Here is a 21,379-nt window from a genome sequence, read left to right as displayed (position 1 = left end):
GAAAAACACCAAACGCTTTTCTCACAGGGTGAAATGTCTAAAGACCAAAAAAGTTAAAAAGTGAAGCAGTGTCTAGTGAGACAGGAAAATAGTCTATAGACTTGTGTTAATGTCTCAGTCTTTGGAAAACACCACACGCTTTTCTCACAGGGTCGAAAGGTCTAAAGACCAGAAAGTGAAGCAGTGCCTAGGGAGACAGGAAAATAGTCTATAGGTTTGTGTTAATGTCTCAGTCATTGGAAAACACCAAACGCTTTTCTCACAGGGATGAAAAGTCTAAAGACCAGAAAGTGAGGCGGTGTCTGGAGAGACAGGAATAATAGCTGTTTAGAAAGAAGATCAGATCCCAAATTCAGTCGCCTCCTACAGTTATGTGATGGGACAACGGGTACAAATCTTATGCTTTACCCGCAAGGCAGAAATGTAACCTAAAGTCATCAACGCTATGTTTTCTCAGGATAAACTCCAAAAAATCTTGTGTCTTTCGAAAGGCCCTCAATGGAATGTCCTTTTCCTGTTTGGGATTCGAATTCAGTCCTAAATATTGTTTGAAAGTCATTTACGTATTGTCTACAAGTGTGTGAATCTTTCCTAAGACCTCTCTGGAATGCACTTTTTCTGTTTGATAACGGGATCCGCACCTAAACTCAGATGTAAAGAAAACTGGAACATGTATCTAACTGATACCATGCTAAAAATAGATTGTCGAATAAGTGTTCACCAGTCACAATACCTTTAACGATTTTCCTAAACTCGATTCTAACAAAATTCTGTCTATCTTAGAACCATTTTCAATCCCAAAAGAAATTTCAAGGACGATATGACGATGATAGCACAGGTCATCACAGACAAGTCTGTTACTCGGCTTCCTTTGAAGCACAAACCGCCACAGGTAAAGAACTTCATAACACAAACCTTGAATCTGAACTCGGGGTTACATTGGCACAACGCTCAAGCTTGCGGGGCTTCACTGCTGAGGTACTTTCTGTATGACTTTACTTAAATACTATTCTGTCAATTGACATTATCTATCCGGTCGTAATAATGAAGTTTGTTGTGAAAGAAAGGAATAAGATTGTACGAAAGGCACACAAGAGAATAGCGCAAGTGATCAAAGAGGTGAACGAGTGAGAAAGCGACAGGATATCTGCTGGTAAAGGAATGTCAGCATTTTCGGAGAATATGGTACTGAAAATGAGCACGTGGGAGATTCCTTGTATGATCCATGGAGAGAGCGAGAGCGTTACAATTACCATTCATAGAAGGAACAGAAAGAATGAAACTGGCAAGGACAGATGTAACATCAAAGTGGTTACAGAAGAAGGACGAAACACCAGACACAGTGATAGATACAGTGTAACAGACACCACTGAATTTCGATAAAAGCTTCTGAAGCTAACTGAAATAAAAACAAGCAGATACAACATTCCATAATTCCTTGATTGAACCTGATCAAATTCAACCAGCAAACATCTGCAGGACACTGTGGGAAAGTGATCCCCCTTACACTGAAACGTGTGATGTTAGATAAATCGTCTGAGGGCACTGAAAATCACTAAAGAAAGAGATTGGCATCCAATAAGTAAAAAGTGTATGTTGTCATAATCACTAAAACACGTAACGGAGGAGGTTGTTAGGACTTACCTGCAGTGGATTGCTCCAGTGTGTACAAGGTTGTTAGGACTTACCTGTAGTGGATTGCTCCAGTGTGTTATAGGTTGTTAGGACTTACCTGTAGTGGATTGCTCCAGTGTGTACAAGGTTGTTAGGACTTACCTGCAGTGGATTGCTCCAGTGTGTACAAGGTTGTTAGGACTTACCTGCAGTGGATTGCTCCAGTGTGTTATAGGTTGTTAGGACTTACCTGTAGTGGATTGCTCCAGTGTGTACAAGGTTGTTAGGACTTACCTGTAGTGGATTGCTCCAGTGTGTTATAGGTTGTTAGGACTTACCTGCAGTGGATTGCCCCAGTGTGTACAAGGTTGTTAGGACTTACCTGTAGTGGATTGCCCCAGTGTGTACAAGGTTGTTAGGACTTACCTGCAGTGGATTGCTCCAGTGTGTACAAGGTTGTTAGGACTTACCTGTAGTGGATTGCTCCAGTGTGTACAAGGTTGTTAGGACTTACCTGCAGTGGATTGTTCCAGTGTGTACAAGGTTGTTAGGACTTACCTGTAGTGGATTGCTCCAGTGTGTACAAGGTTGTTAGGACTTACCTGTAGTGGATTGCTCCAGTGTGTACAAGGTTGTTAGGACTTACCTTCATTGGATTGCTCCAGTGTGTACAAGGTTGTTAGGACTTACCTGCAGTGGATTGCTCCAGTGTGTACAAGGTTGTTAGGACTTACCTGCAGTGGATTGCTCCAGTGTGTACAAGGTTGTTAGGACTTACCTTCATTGGATTGCTCCAGTGTGTACAAGGTTGTTAGGACTTACCTTCAGTGGATTGCCCCAGTGTGTTCAAGGTTCTTAGGACTTACCTGCAGTGGATTGCTCCAGTGTCTTCAGGGTTGTTAGAACTTACTTGCAGTGGATTGCCCCAGTGTGTTAAAGGTTGTTAGGACTTACCTGCAGTGGATTGCTCCAGTGTGTACAAGGTTGTTAGGACTTACCTGCAGTGGATTGCTCCAGTGTGTACAAGGTTGTTAGGACTTACCTGCATTGGATTGCTCCAGTGTGTACAAGGTTGTTAGGACTTACATGCAGTGGATTGCTCCAGTGTGTACAAGGTTGTTAGGACTTACCTGTAGTGGATTGCTCCAGTGTGTACAAGGTTGTTAGGACTTACCTGCAGTGGATTGCTCCAGTGTGTACAAGGTTGTTAGGACTTACCTGCAGTGGATTGCTCCAGTGTGTACAAGGTTGTTAGGACTTACCTGCATTGGATTGCTCCAGTGTGTACAAGGTTGTTAGGACTTACCTGCATTGGATTGCTCCAGTGTGTTATAGGTTGTTAGGACTTACCTGCAGTGGATTGCTCCAGTGTGTACAAGGTTGTTAGGACTTACCTGCAGTGGATTGCTCCAGTGTGTTATAGGTTGTTAGGACTTACCTGCATTGGATTGCTCCAGTGTGTACAAGGTTGTTAGGACTTACCTGCAGTGGATTGCTCCAGTGTGTACAAGGTTGTTAGGACTTACCTGTAGTGGATTGCTCCAGTGTGTTATAGGTTGTTAGGACTTACCTGTAGTGGATTGCTCCAGTGTGTACAAGGTTGTTAGGACTTACATGCAGTGGATTGCTCCAGTGTGTACAAGGTTGTTAGGACTTACCTGTAGTGGATTGCTCCAGTGTGTACAAGGTTGTTAGGACTTACCTGTAGTGGATTGCTCCAGTGGGTACAAGGTTGTTAGGACTTACCTGTAGTGGATTGCTCCAGTGTGTACAAGGTTGTTAGGACTTACCTGCAGTGGATTGCTCCAGTGTGTACAAGGTTGTTAGGACTTACCTGCAGTGGATTGCTCCAGTGTGTACAAGGTTGTTAGGACTTACCTGTAGTGGATTGCTCCAGTGGGTACAAGGTTGTTAGGACTTACCTGTAGTGGATTGCTCCAGTGTGTACAAGGTTGTTAGGACTTACCTGCAGTGGATTGCTCCAGTGTGTACAAGGTTGTTAGGACTTACCTGTAGTGGATTGCTCCAGTGTGTTATAGGTTGTTAGTTACCTGCAGTGGATTGCTCCAGTGTGTACAAGGTTGTTAGGACTTACCTGTAGTGGATTGCTCCAGTGTGTACAAGGTTGTTAGGACTTACCTGTAGTGGATTGCTCCAGTGTGTACAAGGTTGTTAGGACTTACCTGTAGTGGATTGCTCCAGTGTGTACAAGGTTGTTAGGACTTACCTTCAACAAGGTTGTTAGGACTTACCTGCAGTGGATTGCTCCAGTGTGTACAAGGTTGTTAGGACTTACCTGCAGTGGATTGCTCCAGTGTGTACAAGGTTGTTAGGACTTACCTGCATTGGATTGCTCCAGTGTGTACAAGGTTGTTAGGACTTACCTGTAGTGGATTGCTCCAGTGTGTTATAGGTTGTTAGGACTTACCTGCAGTGGATTGCTCCAGTGTGTACAAGGTTGTTAGGACTTACCTGCATTGGATTGCTCCAGTGTGTACAAGGTTGTTAGGACTTACCTGTAGTGGATTGCTCCAGTGTGTTATAGGTTGTTAGGACTTACCTGTAGTGGATTGCTCCAGTGGGTACAAGGTTGTTAGGACTTACCTGTAGTGGATTGCTCCAGTGTGTACAAGGTTGTTAGGACTTACCTTCATTGGATTGCTCCAGTGTGTACAAGGTTGTTAGGACTTACCTGCAGTGGATTGCTCCAGTGTGTACAAGGTTGTTAGGACTTACCTGCAGTGGATTGCTCCAGTGTGTACAAGGTTGTTAGGACTTACCTGTAGTGGATTGCTCCAGTGTGTTATAGGTTGTTAGGACTTACCTGTAGTGGATTGCTCCAGTGGGTACAAGGTTGTTAGGACTTACCTGTAGTGGATTGCTCCAGTGTGTACAAGGTTGTTAGGACTTACCTGTAGTGGATTGCTCCAGTGTGTTAAAGGTTGTTAGGACTTACCTGCAGTGGATTGCTCCAGTGTGTACAAGGTTGTTAGGACTTACCTGCAGTGGATTGCTCCAGTGTGTACAAGGTTGTTAGGACTTACCTGTAGTGGATTGCTCCAGTGGGTACAAGGTTGTTAGGACTTACCTGTAGTGGATTGCTCCAGTGTGTACAAGGTTGTTAGGACTTACCTGCAGTGGATTGCTCCAGTGTGTACAAGGTTGTTAGGACTTACCTGTAGTGGATTGCTCCAGTGTGTTATAGGTTGTTAGGACTTACCTGTAGTGGATTGCTCCAGTGTGTACAAGGTTGTTAGGACTTACCTGTAGTGGATTGCTCCAGTGTGTACAAGGTTGTTAGGACTTACCTTCATTGGATTGCTCCAGTGTGTACAAGGTTGTTAGGACTTACCTGCAGTGGATTGCTCCAGTGTGTACAAGGTTGTTAGGACTTACCTGCAGTGGATTGCTCCAGTGTGTACAAGGTTGTTAGGACTTACCTGTAGTGGATTGCTCCAGTGTGTTATAGGTTGTTAGGACTTACCTGTAGTGGATTGCTCCAGTGGGTACAAGGTTGTTAGGACTTACCTGTAGTGGATTGCTCCAGTGTGTACAAGGTTGTTAGGACTTACCTGTAGTGGATTGCTCCAGTGTGTTAAAGGTTGTTAGGACTTACCTGCAGTGGATTGCTCCAGTGTGTACAAGGTTGTTAGGACTTACCTGCAGTGGATTGCTCCAGTGTGTACAAGGTTGTTAGGACTTACCTGTAGTGGATTGCTCCAGTGTGTACAAGGTTGTTAGGACTTACCTGTAGTGGATTGCTCCAGTGTGTACAAGGTTGTTAGGACTTACCTGCAGTGGATTGCTCCAGTGTGTACAAGGTTGTTAGGACTTACCTGTAGTGGATTGCTCCAGTGTGTTATAGGTTGTTAGGACTTACCTGCAGTGGATTGCTCCAGTGTGTACAAGGTTGTTAGGACTTACCTGTAGTGGATTGCTCCAGTGTGTTATAGGTTGTTAGGACTTACCTGTAGTGGATTGCTCCAGTGTGTACTAGGTTGTTAGGACTTACCTGCAGTGGATTGCTCCAGTGTGTACAAGGTTGTTAGGACTTACCTGTAGTGGATTGCTCCAGTGTGTACAAGGTTGTTAGGACTTACCTGTAGTGGATTGCTCCAGTGTGTACAAGGTTGTTAGGACTTACCTTCAGTGGATTGCCCCAGTGTGTTGAAGGTTGTTAGGACTTACCTGCAGTGGATTGCCCCAGTGTGTTGAAGGTTGTTAGGACTTACCTTCAGTGGATTGCTCCAGTGTGTTCAAGGTTGTTAGGACTTACCACAGTGGTTGCTGTGTGTACAAGGTTGTTAGGACTTACCTGCATTGGATTGCTCCAGTGTGTACAAGGTTGTTAAACACATGCAGTGGATTGCTCCAGTGTGTACAAGGTTGTTTTTACCTGTAGTGGATTGCTCCAGTGTGTACAAGGTTGAAAGACTTACCTGCAGTGGATTGTGTGTACAAGATTTTAGGACATTACCTGCATTATGATTGCTGATTGTGTAAAGGTTATAGGATTGCCACATTTCCTCAAGTGTGTTTTTGTTAGGACTTACTCTGCAGTGTGTGTACAAGGTTGTTAGGACTTACCTGCAGTGGATGCTCCAGTGGTCATCAATAATCCATTTTGATTAAATGGATTGCCAGTGTGTTACAAGTTGTGCCTGCAGTGAATTAGTGTGTTAAAGTTTTATGTTTTCTTTTGTTGTCCAGGTAAAGCAATTGTCAACTTTACCTGCAGTGGATTGCTCCAGTGTGGTCAAGGTTGTTAGGACTTACCTGCAGTGGATTGCTCAAGTGTGCTCAAGTTTGTTTGGACTTACCTGCAGTGGATTGCCCCAGTGTGTTGAAGGTATTTTTACGTTGGTATTCTGTTCATTAGTGGTAATGAGGTTCCACGCATTAGATGGAAATGAGAAAGTGAATATCTATTTAGCAATGCTGTATTAGGTTTAAGGGAATAAAAATGAATACACATAAATTACACGCACAATGAAAAATACCAACTGAATATATCATCGTTAAGCTTTATAGTGTAAGGTACAAGCATTAAGTTTTACAGTGTAACGTGCAATCTTTAAGCTTTACAGTGTAACGTATACGCTTTAAGCTTTACATTGTAACGTACAAGCTTTAAGCTTTACATTGTAACGTACAAGCATTAAGCTTTACATTGTAATGTACAACTTTAAGCTTTACAGTGTAACGTATACGCTTGAAGCTTTACAGTGTAACGTATACGCTTTAAGCTTTACAGTGTAACGTATACGCTTTAAGTTTTACATTGTAACGTACAAGCTTTAAGCTTTACATTGTAACGTACAAGCTTTAAGCTTTACATTGTAATGTACAAGCTTTAAGCTTTACATTGTAACGTACAAGCTTTAAGCTTTACATTGTAACGTACAAGCCTTTATCATAACTTTTGATTGTTGAGTCAAGGGGCGATATGGATCTGATATGTATATACGATAGACATGGCTCTTGATGTTTAAAGACAAGACGTCATCAATATATCTGAAAATGAAATTGTCGGACTTTGCAATGTTTGTTTTGATACATTCAGTCTCGTATTAAAACCAAGTAGTGGGTATAATTTGGTCCCATAGGTATGCCAACAGCCTGTTGGAGGAAGACCTTACCACCAAACTCGACGAAGATATTGTCAGCCAGAATATTGTACATTTTTATGATTTTGTCCTCCGTATATTTATTGATAACTGGGCTTGGTTTTTGTATTGAATCTTTATAATGATGCGGTTATCTACACCTATGGTAGACATTAATGGTAATCGGGACCTTTCACGAATTTTATACAGTTACTCAGAGTCTGCAAATCGTGTAAAAGCGAAGTGCAAATGTGTGGTCAATTTCAGTTGCATTCTTTTCACAAAACTTGTATTAGATGATTTACTTATGGTTATAGCCAAGTTAACCACATTTTGATTCCTATGAATAGTTGCAGAGTTATGAATATAACCATGTATTTTAATTATGTCCGAAATGATTACTTATGTATAATTTCCTCTGTTCTTTAAATATAAAACAATACAAAATTTACTAGTACACTAGAACTCTTCACACTGGTCTTTTGACGAATGAATGTGATAGTGTAGTCGTCATAGAAACGTCACGCTTAAATCAATTACAGATTGTGTTATAAAAACCCTTATTCAACTGATATTATCAACCTTTAAAATGTTCCTGAAAAAAGGGTTTTCGCTGTATCGACAGATAAATTTCAAAACCTCTTTTTTTACACACCTGCAAAACCAATACAGGTGTCAATGATACCCGTAGATAGGGTAACTCCTGTATCTTAACTAGTGTTGATATGTCTCTAATCAATTCATCAAAGTCTATAAACATTGATAATTATTTTACAATAATTTCAGTAAATGTTGTACATTTTAAATTGTATGTCCATGTTGATTATCAACATGTCACTTTTTTAAAGATGAACCTGTCATTTTTATCCTTTTTCAAACCTAAAATTTTCTGAAGAAATAAACCCTCGTCGTTGACGAGTATGGTTGTCAGTTGAACTTCTAAAATAGAAATTATTTAAACAATTGGCTTGAATTATCTCCTGTGACCGTGTTAACATGTTGATACTTGCTTGTGTGTTCGTAATTAATGTATGTTTTAATTATTCGTATAATATTCTGAGTACAACATCTATAGCTTCATTTTTTACCAGAAATTTGGTCTTCTAGACCTGTTGATCCGTATGGTTCAAGTAAGGCCATTTCGATTTTTTCCGCATATCTTCTACAACTTCATGAAGAAATATATAAGGACAGTGTACTATATAATCAATTGGCATTAGATATATATATTCAATGTTTACTTTTTAGAACTTTGGCACTCTACCTGAAATGTAGACCCAAATGGTCGTATATAAGAACAAAATATTACAAATTATGACGAACTTCGTGTCTAAATGCCGAACCAAAGACAATACAAAGACTAATTTTCTCGTGTTTAAACAAGAATACATATATAGTAGCTAGATTGATTTTTTTTATGAAACCAAAGTTCATCCCCTTTTCCCGGCATTAACCTGAACTTGAGGTGGTATCATGACGAACGACGTCAGGAACAGATAGAAATTGACTTTGGTGGCACAAGAGTGTTTCGGATTGTGCACAGATATGTGACGTTGTCTTTAAATTATCAAATATATGAAAATAATGAAATTTAGGCTTTTGATATCACTGATGAAACCTAGAAAGACAAGCAGCTGTATAATCCAGCTTAATTCATTGTTTGGCTCTACTGTGTCCAACTCTCAAGTTGCATCAAAATGTGCTATTCACTTGTGTGTCTTTTGTACAATCGTCATTTTAATTGCATATTATCTCATGTGCTGGTTTTACACCTTTGATACGTTTGTGCAATTGATAAATGTTTTGAAAATTAAATTTTCTTTGTATCTTATTTATTTCTATATCATCTATAGCTATTTTTTCATCAGAAATTAGGTTTTCGAGACAGATTGGTCAGCATGGGTTTCCAGAATTTTTCATGAGATCGGCTTATCTTACAAAAAAGACCATTTTGATCGGCGTTTTTCAAAGAAAAAATATTCGTATTTTGAGATTAACTTTTTTTCAAGTAAGGCATATTTTGAGGTCAGCTTATTTTGAAGTAAGGCGTATTTTGAGGTCAGTTTATTTTCAAGTAAGGCGTATTTTGAGATTAGCTTATTTTGAAGTGGTGCGTTTTTGAGATCGGTTAATTTTCAAGTGAGGTGTATTTTGAAATCAACTTCTTTTCAAGCAAGGCGTGTATTGAGATCAACTTATTTTCAAGTAAGGTGTATTTTGAGCTCGTCTTCTTTTGAAGTAAGGCTTTTTTGAGATCGGCTTGTTTTCAAGAAATGTTTTTTTTAATCGGATTTTGAAAGACATATTTTAAATTACAACAATCATTACTTGAAGCATATTTAACTCATTGCACTATCAAAGACTGTCTTTTTCTTTTTCTCATGTTCAAAGTGTTGATTGTTGAAACAAATATTATTGTTATTTGCAATTCTGATGCCTCGGTATGAAGTATTTCATTTTATTTTCTCAATTATCATAACAAATTAACGACATTGAATCTGATCACTGAGTGTCAAGTCTTAGTTTCAGTATATATCGATGCTGTATGAATTATGAAATATACTTATATCGTCTTTTTGCAGGATATTTTCGCGATTTAGAGGAACACCAACGTGATCGCGAAAACATGATTTGTGAAATACTAGTACAAATCTACATATTGTCCGAAATACCATAAAATACAGACTGCTGTCATATCGGTAATGTCACTTGCTGACTGTCCAGTATTGTTATCATTATTAATGACTGTTTGAACGGGTTTATACGATACAGAAGACGTTCAAAGTATGAGTTGATATCACTGTTATGAATTAACGTGGTAACCGATTGATCTATTACTAATGAGAAATTTGAAATTTGACACCAGGAACAATATTAGTTAAAATTAGATACCCTCTTAAACTTACGTCACGACCGCCGCAAAATTTTAATAGTTTGAAATCTTATTCTCTAGGTTTAAATGGAAAAAAATACTATACAACATTGCCGATCATAAATGCAAAACCCAGTAATTTTTTACTTAACGTAGTGCTAGCTAGTAAAAAGTCTATCACATAGGTGAGAGATCAATAAGGCTGTGTAACGTTCTAAAAGTGTTGATTTACACGAAATACATGCATTATGCATTGTTTTTGATAACGCTTGGTTAATAAAGTATTAAGTTAAGCTTTCATATCTTATCACAAGATCTTCCATTTTGTGCCTAGTCATTAGATGTTTTCTAACCCATCATCGTTACTTACAATGGTAGTGTTTTAACGACAAGGTCGTATTTTTCTTCAAACACGAGGATGGATACGTTACAATGCTGTCGATTAGTTTCAGCCGTTGTGTACAGTGGTAAGTATGCACATTCTCCTTATATATGTAATTTTCATAATATTTTTTTTTCAAAATGTTGCTGCAAACAAGATACATCATACATAATACGCTTAACATCGTATTTTAGGGTGCTGATCGCAACCATGAATTGACTCTCAGACTATGTTTAAAACTTAAACTTGAAATAAAAAAGTTACATGTTGACAAAATGAAAAAGCAATATAAGATATACAACATTTAATGAAGTTATTTGATGATAATCATCAATATTTTTAGACTTGGGGAATAGTTAAACTGTTTACCTGCTGATAATTGGAGTAAAAACAGTTTTCGACCTATTACACAATTATATGAAGTCGAGACAAAAGTCGGGATGTTATCGATTTTAACAAATTACTTTTATTATGAATGAATTGATTAGAGACATATCAACATAAGTTAAGAGACAGGAGTTACCCAACATGCAGGCATCATTGACACATGTAAAAAAGAGGAGGTTTTGATTTTTATCTGTGAAAACCCTTTTTTCAGGAACATCTTTAAGGTTGATAATATCAGTTGAATAAGGTTTTTATAACACAACGCGTTGTAGTGTGATGTTTCGATGACAACTAAACTATCACCTTCATTCGTCAAAAGCCCAGCGTGAAGAGTACCAGCGCTGACGCATGTAGTGATGTTGAGAAAACGACCAACTTTTTCTACTGTACTTTAATCCTATGTACACTAAGGTCGAAAATAGTGTGACGAGATGGTAAGGAATCGACCAACTTTTTTTTGCTGCACGTTAATCCTATGTACACCAAAGTAGAGGATAGTGTGACGAGATGGTAAGGAATCGGCCAACTTTTTTTTGCTGCACGTTAATCCTATGTACACCAAAGTAGAGGATAGTGTGACGAGATGGTAAGGAATCGACCAACTTTTTTTACTGTACGTTAATCCTATGTACACCAAAGTAGAGGATAGTGTTACGAGATGGTAAGGAATCGACCAACTTTTTTCGGCTGTACAATAATCCTATGTACACCAAGGTAGAGGATAGTGTGACGAGATGGTAAGGAATCGACCAACTTTTTCGGCTGTACAATAATCCTATGAACACCAAGGTAGAGGATAGTGTGACGAGATGGTAAATAGATTATAGACCAAAATATACACAAGAAGGTATCAGTGTACTGTAGACGTTTCGGCTTCTTCTATTCTGCAGCACCCGGTACCATATACGAAGCAAATACAACATAGATCTGTTAAAAGTCGGGTACAATTTTGGAGGTAAATTGAGTAGAAAAGTGGGGAAATTCCCAAACGAAAACAGTAGAATACACTATTAAAACAAGTGCTACTGCCTGAATAGATGTTCCACTAGTGTTGGTATTTCAAGAAATTATTCTGAAGGATTAAGGTTACTTTCTCTGTTTCAAGATGGCTACCATGGTAGTCATTTTAAACGAGTCTGGGACATCAATTTGTGTTACAGTAATTAAACTTCACAGTAACACCATATCTCAATACCGCTTTATTTCCAGGAGAAACGATAACAGTTCGATTGAGTAAGCCATTGTAGTCATCGTAAAAGTGGCCTGATGGCCAGGTACGACCGGTTTTCATTCCGCGAGCAGCAGTATTTTTTTTTTCAATGTGATTTTGAATTTAAATTGATTAAATAACCTCTTCTGAACCATACCCTACTAATTTACGGAAATCCTGTTTCTGCATATCGACCAATACATGATGTGTAATGGTGATAAGATAATGCATTATTGTAATAATTATAATATTTCAAGATGACCGGAAAAAAATACCGTATTGGATTACTCATGTTTCTGAATTCTGTTAAAGCCCAATTATTTGAACCAACTATATTCTATACTATGTTACAGGATTTGCCTCTGTGTACAACTGGGACGAGAGAGAACCAAAAATACGATTTTAATAAATATTAATTTTTATTGAGAATTTCTTGGATATCATATTTTGTAATTACGTAGCAACAACGATAAAAAGAGGTATATATATATATATATATATATATATAGAGAGAGAGAGAGAGAGAGAGAGAGAGAGAGAGAGAGAGAGAGAGAGAGAGAGAGAGAGAGAGAGAGAGAGAGAGAGATTTATCGAGTGAGATGGAAACTGCTTACTCGTAGAAAATACAACGAAGAATATTAATAATGTTTATTTTTATCTTTCATTAATTGTATATTTCAATTAACTACTCCATCTATTAACGTGTTCCACCATCATCAATTCAATATTATTAACTTAATTCTGCAAAGAATTTAATTTGTAATCCATGTTATACTATAACACTTGTTAGTTAGTAGCAATAAAATACTCTAAAATCTTCCCTATATTTATTTTTTTCATTTTTTTTTTTGCAATGACACGGGAAGTAAGTAAAATACCTTATAAGGATTTGAAGAACAGTCTATGCTATAAATAACACAGCTAAGTTTCCTTAAGCACGTATGACTGTATTAAAGAATACACTTAATTAGTCAGACATTGTGTGATTTAGCAAAGGATTCTTCTGTCCAAGAATTTTTTTAAAAAATCCATCAAAATGTTGATTGGCCATAAAATATTTTAAATAATCTGTTTCACGGTAGGCCTACATTAAATTTTGCCCACATCCCAATTTAGTAAAAGATTCTTGTGTCTAATTTTTTTCAATCTATCAAAATGGTGATTGGCCATAAAATACTTTCAAGGATCTTTTACACGGTACATTAGATTTTGCCCACATTCCAATTTGATATTTATTAAAGGTTATTTGTAGTGTCCCAATAAACACCTAACGACAAAATGTATAATTTATTAATAAAGAATCGATCGCGGTAGCGCTTTACTCGGCTGGTTAGGTTATCGATGTTTTCCACTAATACAAGCTTCTGAAACATATACATTTTACTGCCTCATTGATCTATTTTTAGGATTACACGATTCCATCGTGTTTCCTCCGTCGTCGTCCACCGTGCAAAGAAAGCGTTTAACATTTTAAAATATCAAAAGAGGAATTCAGCTCATATAGTTCTGGAATAACCGTTTGATGGTCAGATTGATCATAATTTCAATATGACCGCCATCTTAAAAATACACATTTTGAACTTCTCCAGTATATTGGTGCCACAGAGCTGAAACTTTTGGTGATGTTAGTGAAAAGAAAGCAAAAAATTAGTTGTAATTTGTCATTTTCTGTAATTTTTCGGCTTCATCAAAACTTCAACATGACAATTACGGCGGCCATTTTTAATACCATTAAACAATTATTGTCTTCCCTGGTATGAGGCCAATCTTATCATCATCTTTAACTGGAAACTGTTTTAAACACAGCATATTCCGAAGGGTGTTTAAGAGACTTCGATCGTTTAAGGATGTTTTTTTATTTTGCATTGAATTTATTAAATGAACTGACATCAACCGCAATGAGGACCAAAGCTACGTATAATCTCTATTGCCTCTTGTTTCATCTCTTTATCTGTATTCTTTATTTTTTTTCCCTCTCACTGACTACAAATCACATGCCGTTAACTGTATCATGAATTGTCATTAACATTTTGATTCTAAGCGTCACTGATTATACCTTTGTCTTGTCAGTAGTTTTATCTCTTAGTGCTAGTCTGATCAGAGACTGTACCAGAGACACACAAGTGAATGGCACCTTTTCATAACTTAGAGTGAGATACAGAAGAACCAAATAATGAGTTAAACTGCATCATACAGCTGCTTCTTCCTACTAGGACTCGTCAGTGATGTTACATCATACAGCTGCTTCTTCCTTCTAGGACTCGTCAGTGATGCTACATCATACAGCTTTTTCGTCCTTCTAGGACTTTTAGGTGATGCTACATCATAAAGCTGTTTCGTCCTTATAGGACTCGTCAGTGATGCTACATTATACAGCTGTTTCGTCCTTCTAGGACTGATCAGTGATGCTACATCATACAGCTGCTTCGTCCTTCTAGAACTCGTCAGTGATGTTACAGCATACAGCTGCTTCTTACTTCTAGGACTCGTTAGTGATGCTACATCATACAGCTGCTTCGTCCGTCTAGGACTTGTCAGTGATGCTACATCATACAGCTGCTTCGTCCGTCTAGGACTCGTCAGTGATGCTACATTATACAGCTGTTTCGTCCTTCTAGGACTCGTCAGTGATGCTACATCATACAGCTTTTTCGTACTTCTAGGACTTTTCAGTGATGCTACATCATAAAGCTGTTTCGTCCTTCTAGGACTCGTCAGTGATGTTACATCATACAGCTGCTTCGTCCTTCTAGAACTCGTCAGTGATGCTACATCATACAGCTGCTTCGTCCTTCTAGGACTCGTCAGTGATGCTACATCATACAGCTGTTTCGTCCTTCTAGGACTCGTCAGTGATGTTACATCATACAGCTGCTTCTTACTTCTAGGACTCGTCAGTGATGCTACATCATACAGCTGTTTCGTCCTTCTAGGACTCGTCAGTGATGTTACATCATACAGCTGCTTCTTACTTCTAGGACTCGTCAGTGATGCTACATCATACAGCTGCTTCGTCCGTCTAGGACTTGTCAGTGATGCTACATCATACAGCTGCTTCGTCCGTCTAGGACTTGTCAGTGATGCTACATCATACAGCTTTTTCGTCCGTCTAGGACTTGTCAGTGATGCTACATCATACAGCTGCTTCGTCCGTCTAGGACTCGTCAGTGATGTTACATCATACAGCTGCTTCTTACTTCTAGGACTCGTCAGTGATGCTACATCATAAAGCTGCTTCTTCCTTCTAGGACTCGTCAGTGATGCTACATCATAAAGCTGCTTCTTCCTTCTAGGACTCGTCAGTGATGCTACATCATAATGCTGCTTCTTCCTTCTAGGACTCGTCAGTGATGTTACATCATACAGCTGCTTCTTCCTTCTAGGACTCGTCAGTGATGCTACATCATAAAGCTGCTTCTTCCTTCTAGGACTTGTCAGTGATGCTACATAATACAGCTGTTTCGTCCTTCTAGGACTCGTCAGTGATGCTACATCATAAAGCTGCTTCTTCCTTCTAGGACTCGTCAGTGATGCTACATCATACGACTGTTTAGTCCTTCTAGGACTCGTCAGTGATGCTACATCATAAAGCTGCTTCTTCCTTCTAGCTGTCAGTTGCTACATCATACAGCTGTTTCCTTCTAGGACTCGTCAGTGATGCTACATCATAAAGCTGCTTCTTCCTTCTAGGACTCGTCAGTGATGCTACATCATACAGCTGTTTCTAGGACTCGTCAGTGATGCTACATCATACAGCTGTTTCGTCCTTCTAGGACTCGTCAGTGATGCTACATCATACAGCTGTTTCGTCCTTCTAGGACTCGTCAGTGATGCTACATCATACAGCTGTTTCGTCCTTCTAGGACTCGTCAGTGATGCTACATCATAAAGCTGCTTCTTCCTTCTAGGACTCGTCAGTGATGCTACATCATACAGCTGTTTCGTCCTTCTAGGACTCGTCAGTGATGCTACATCATACAGCTGTTTCGTCCTTCTAGGACTCGCAGTGATGCTACATCATAAAGCTGCTTCTTCCTTCTAGGACTCGTGAGTGCTGCTATAACTTACAGCTGTTTCGTCCTTCTAGGACTCGTCAGTGATGCTACATCATACAGCTGTTCTTCCTTCTAGGACTCGTCAGTGATGCTACATCATACAGCTGTTTCGTCCTTCTAGGACTCGTCAGTGATGCTACATCATACAGCTGTTTCGTCCTTCTAGGACTCGTCAGTGATGCTACATCATACAGCTGTTTCGTCCTTCTAGGACTCGTCAGTGATGCTACATCATAAAGCAGGACTCGTCAGTGATGCTACATCATACGACTGTTTAGTCCTTCTAGGACTCGTCAGTGATGCTACATCATAAAGCTGCTTCTTCCTTCTAGGACTCGTCAGTGATGCTACATCATACAGCTGTTTCGTCCTTCTAGGACTCGTCAGTGATGCTACATCATAAAGCTGCTTCTTCCTTCTAGGACTCGTCAGTGATGCTACATCATACAGCTGTTTCGTCCTTCTAGGACTCGTCAGTGATGCTACATCATACAGCTGTTTCGTCCTTCTAGGACTCGTCAGTGATGCTACATCATACAGCTGTTTCGTCCTTCTAGGACTCGTCAGTAATGCTACATCATACAGCTGTTTCGTCCTTCTAGGACTCGTCAGTGATGTTACATCATACAGCTGTTTCGTCCTTCTAGGACTCGTCAGTGATGTTACATCATACTGCTGTTTCGTCCTTCTAGGACTCGTCAGTGATGCTAAGGACCTAAATTTTGAAGCCTAAGAGGCGACTAAGGAAAGTCCAAATCTAGACAGGGAGGTGCAGCAACCCCATATTATAAAGTTCGCAATTTTTGTACATCAGATAAATTTAGAATAACGTCAAGTACATCTGTTTTTTATCTGAACACAAAGTGTACTTATCACAGAATGTACTCACCGAATCACAACAAATATATCTGTATGAAAGTTATTGAAAATTTGGGTTTACTACTTCCTAAATATGTTTTGAAATTTTTTTAAGACCAAGTTTTATTTTTCTCTGTTGCTTGTTAGATTCCAACAGTTGAGACTCTTAGAACGATTCCTCCAAGACAAAACAGCTGTGTGATGCAGTCTTATTCAGTCTGTTGTTCTGTGTCTATTTCTTCATTTGTATCTCTATTGCAATGTGTATCTTTATAATCTTAACCTAACACGTTTCTCATTTTTGTTCCAGCTCTGCTCTTTGCCGAAATAGAATCAAAGCTATGGACAAGATATATGATAAGTCATCCTTATGAGATTATTGGAAATATTTCACTTACGTCACCTGTTGTGTCGCGTGGACAATGTTCAATGTTCTGTGAAATGCACGAGATGTGCAACATGTTTGAATATGATGACGTCACCAAACTGTGTAACGTTTTCCATGGAATACAACCATCGATAGGCAATGATCCGTTCCCAATTGGTCAACGGTCAGTTTTCAAACACATTGAAGGTGGGCATAGATTAGATAAGAGTAAATATTTTTGAAAAAAAGAAAGATAATAGATATATTCACAGGTTAAGCACATCCATTTAGAGTTTTTAAATGTCATTTTATCATTGAGGAGTCGAAATCCTATACATCAAATCCACAGTAAATAAAACATTTTTTCGCTGTATTAGAAATTGGCTTTAATACATATTGATGACATAATGGAAACCATATAGATTATATAGGAAGAGGGGGAAAGCCTCCAATAAACTTCTTACAGATAGATCTTGAAATTAGTTTGTGAAATATATTATGTCTCTCGTAAGGTCTATGAACCTCTAAGGCGAAGAAAAATATTTGGCTATCCATTTTCGTGAAAACAGATTAGTTCTTAAAGCAATTCATTTTATTTTTAAGCTCACCTGGTCCAAAGGACTGGTGAGTTTATTGCATGGGGTGGCATCTTTCCTCCGGCATCTGTCAACGTTAACTTTCTACAATTCATGAACGGTTTTGTCCAAATGTGGTATGAGGCATCCGAAGGTAAAGAGTACTCAATTTTGTTAATACGATGGGTCTGACACCATGGCGGCAAAGAGGAAGGAACAAACATGGGAAATAGAGGAATCGCTTTGTTATTCTTCTGTTGGGATGAGGGTATTTTAACTATATTTGTTCAGAAGCATCCTAAGGTTAATGAGGAACCAATTATGTATTAACTGTGGGTCGTTATCCCCTGGTGCCTGAGATCCAATAAGGGAAATTTAGTAAATTTTTAGTTCTTTGACGAAGACAGCTCAATTTGAGACAGACAACTACAATCTTTGAAATCCACATTCTTTGGTTGCAATGTTAGTACTTGTACCTTTATAACATACCCTTGGGTAAGGACCCAGTTTCATGTAAATCAAGGGTTTGCATATAGATAGGGCCTCATGTTGGAAACAGAGGGAAGGGGTTTATAGTCATTCTGCTTTTCTGCTTTGACAGAGTTCAAAATTTAGTTTGAGGCTTTCAAATTCCTCATATATTTGGAGAAACATGACAGTATAATAGTGAATAGAAATGATATGAAGAAAAAACTGGAGAAGATCAGTTGAGCGATACAGGCCATATGAACCTTTTTTCGTTTAAAGGCTGTGCTGGAACTGGTTATACACTGTTGGGAGACGGCATGCTGTGTTTTAAAGTGTTTTGGATAAGACGTACATGGGCTGACGCATTTGCTGCCTGTGGGAATGACGGTGGAAGGCTGTTAGTCTTGAAGAATTCCGAACAACTGCACTATTTTCTTTCAAATGTTAAAGGTATGTTGGCAGAATTTTTAGTGAATCACAAAATGTATAGAACAATTTTTCTAAGGATTTAGCGTGAAATGATAAAAATATATGAAATAAAAGACAAACAAAAGCAAAGGGTCACAGGAATATTACAACATATATAAAACAGTTATATTTACAAAAATGAAGAGATACCAAAATTGACGAGACCAAATCAAGATATGAAAAGATGAAAATAAAACCCTAAAAGGGCACTTGTTAAAAACAAAACAAACACCGAATGTTAAAGAAAGTTTGAATGTGCACCCTTTTTTGTTGCAGGAGTGTCAAACTTACACTTATACATACGTGTCATTGATTTAAACACATTGTGGTATACGCGACTTTTGAATTTCAGAACTGGCTGGAAAAATGTATTTTTGGATCGGTTTAACAGACCGGTTGTTGGAAGGTGAATGGATATTTGTTGACGGCACCTACTTGAACCAGTCGATGTGGCCATCTCTGAAGTTTGACAACTACTGCAGTGGTTCTGATTATGATCCATATGACGCTGATTGTGCCATCTTGAAAACCAAGAATAGAGTTATAGCTGATTGTGATTGCAGTAGGAAAAGACATTACATTTGTGAACGTCCCTTGTTTGCTGGAGATCCTTGAACGTTGTCCACTGTGAACGCAATGTTATAGATCAAAGAAGCAGGTCAGATAAAGATGGTGTAAAGTCGAAGGAGTGTTGTATTTTGGTTTATATCTTTGCAAGGGCAATACAGATGTCATGAAGTATATGCAACTCAATGATACTTTATCAGGAGTTGGTACCCCCCTTCCCATCCTATGGGAGAATGAATGATTTTTCCCTGACTCATATGACCTTCTAATTAAATGTATATGTTTAAACTTTATGATATTATCTCATTATATGTCATAGTTGACAACACTGTTCTGATAAAGGAATTCCTCTGTCCATCCTATGATTACACTAATAGATTGTTTCATCTCGTTTAAGGTGAATTTGGGAGATCACAACCCCAGGAAATGATTTTGTTGGTAAACGCGAGGGTCGTCGAGTATTTAGCAACATAGGGTTGATAACTCCATCTCAATAAAGAGGATGTGCATGATAACTCTTCGCTTACCTTGCTGAAGTCTTAGATAAGTGTTTTTGTTATCCTAATGTTTCGCATTGTTGACGTCATAAAAAGGAGAATACCCCATTTTAACAGGTCTAAATAGTTAATAAATCGTTTAATTCTTTCCTGTGGTCGGTGCTGTAGTCGTTCCTATATCATTCCAACAGACATGACATCTCTGTTCCTGAAGTTTCGACAGGACTCTATGCCATGTAGGTAGTCAAGTTGGTTTCTGGAAATTATTTGCCGTCAAAAAATTTACATTGTCCGGATAAAGGATTTTGGTATCTAATTGACTCTATAGTACTCTTATTTCGGCGTTTTTTCACTCGCTTCAGTAATTTAATGGGAAGTAGGTGAAGACGAGTAAAAATAAACATTTTGGGACAAATTTTGATATCGCCATATACATAATAACTTTGACATTATTTTATGTCGTTCCTAACTGCATTTTTTTCTAGAAAGTGATATATTTTAACTTGACATTAGCGTCATATTAGTCCATTTATGGTTTCAAGCCACTTTGACTTTTTCCCTCTGACATTGACCTTTAGGTCATATTCACTATTTCATTTTAGAAAACTTTCATTTCTATAGTTAAGCAAATTATTTACCAATACAGAAATCTTAGATTATCATATATGGCGACATTTCCGCAGTTAAACTGCCTATGTCAATCCTTCAAATGACTTGTTGACTACCTAGGTCACTGTTACCACGATTCATCATTAAACGACTGCATAATCTTAATATTTTATAAAGCATAACATATAAGGCCTAAAAGTTTTTACTATTTCCAAGCAAACTATTTGACCTGTGACCTTGACCTTCAGAAATGTTACTCGCATTGCGGTTACAAGCATTATTCAATTATTTATGAATGAGTGGTGTAACGTTGATCTTATCATACAAGAAAATATTTCTCATTGAGATCATGTTGGCAACCACAAGACTTTCCCAGTCTTTATCATTCACCTTCGTGTTTGAGGTCCAGATATATCTGTAACGATGTTTAAATTCAGAAATAGTTGTACCCCACGATTTTTTTGGTCATTTGTCTATTGCTGTAAATTTATGGTCAAAGGGGAGATAACTCCATGAAATTTGGGAAATCCGGAATATTGGTCCGGCTTTTGGGGTCTGACGTTAGTTCGTCAGTATTCAATTCTGAAATCTACACGGCGTCGTCCCCTCTCCTTTCAGGGTCACTGGGTGTGGATGAGATCCGGATGTTACATTTCATATGTCTTAGAAGAACGATGGTATGGGACATCATACTAAATTCAAATGTATGCTTTTATTTGAAATTAACTACACAAAAGATACTAAATTTGGCATGAAACAAAAATTAAAGGAGATCTGCATCAGCTGTACACTGCAATTTATTTGCTGTATGTATTGTTATTCAAAGCAACAATGCAATTCAAAA

General features: G+C 38.3%; 1 protein-coding gene across 1 annotated transcript; it reads left to right on the top strand.

Annotated features, from left to right (window-relative positions):
- The first annotated feature begins 820 nt into the window (after positions 1-820).
- Positions 821-19,477, top strand: LOC132554154 (uncharacterized). Its single transcript, XM_060218456.1, has 5 exons — positions 821-892; positions 6,325-6,463; positions 17,295-17,558; positions 18,674-18,844; positions 19,215-19,477. Exons 1-5 carry the CDS (start codon positions 821-823, stop codon positions 19,475-19,477), a joined length of 909 nt encoding a protein of 302 aa, XP_060074439.1.
- Positions 19,478-21,379: the final 1,902 nt, after the last annotated feature.

This window comes from Ylistrum balloti, unplaced genomic scaffold, assembly GCF_031769215.1.
Source record: "Ylistrum balloti isolate Yb309-2 unplaced genomic scaffold, AGI_CSIRO_Ybal_v1 Utg370386, whole genome shotgun sequence".
In the NCBI taxonomy this organism is placed as follows: Eukaryota; Metazoa; Mollusca; class Bivalvia; order Pectinida; family Pectinidae; genus Ylistrum; species Ylistrum balloti.
The sequence above is the reverse complement of the archived record's forward strand: the minus strand, read 5'-3'. Positions and strand labels throughout refer to the sequence as shown.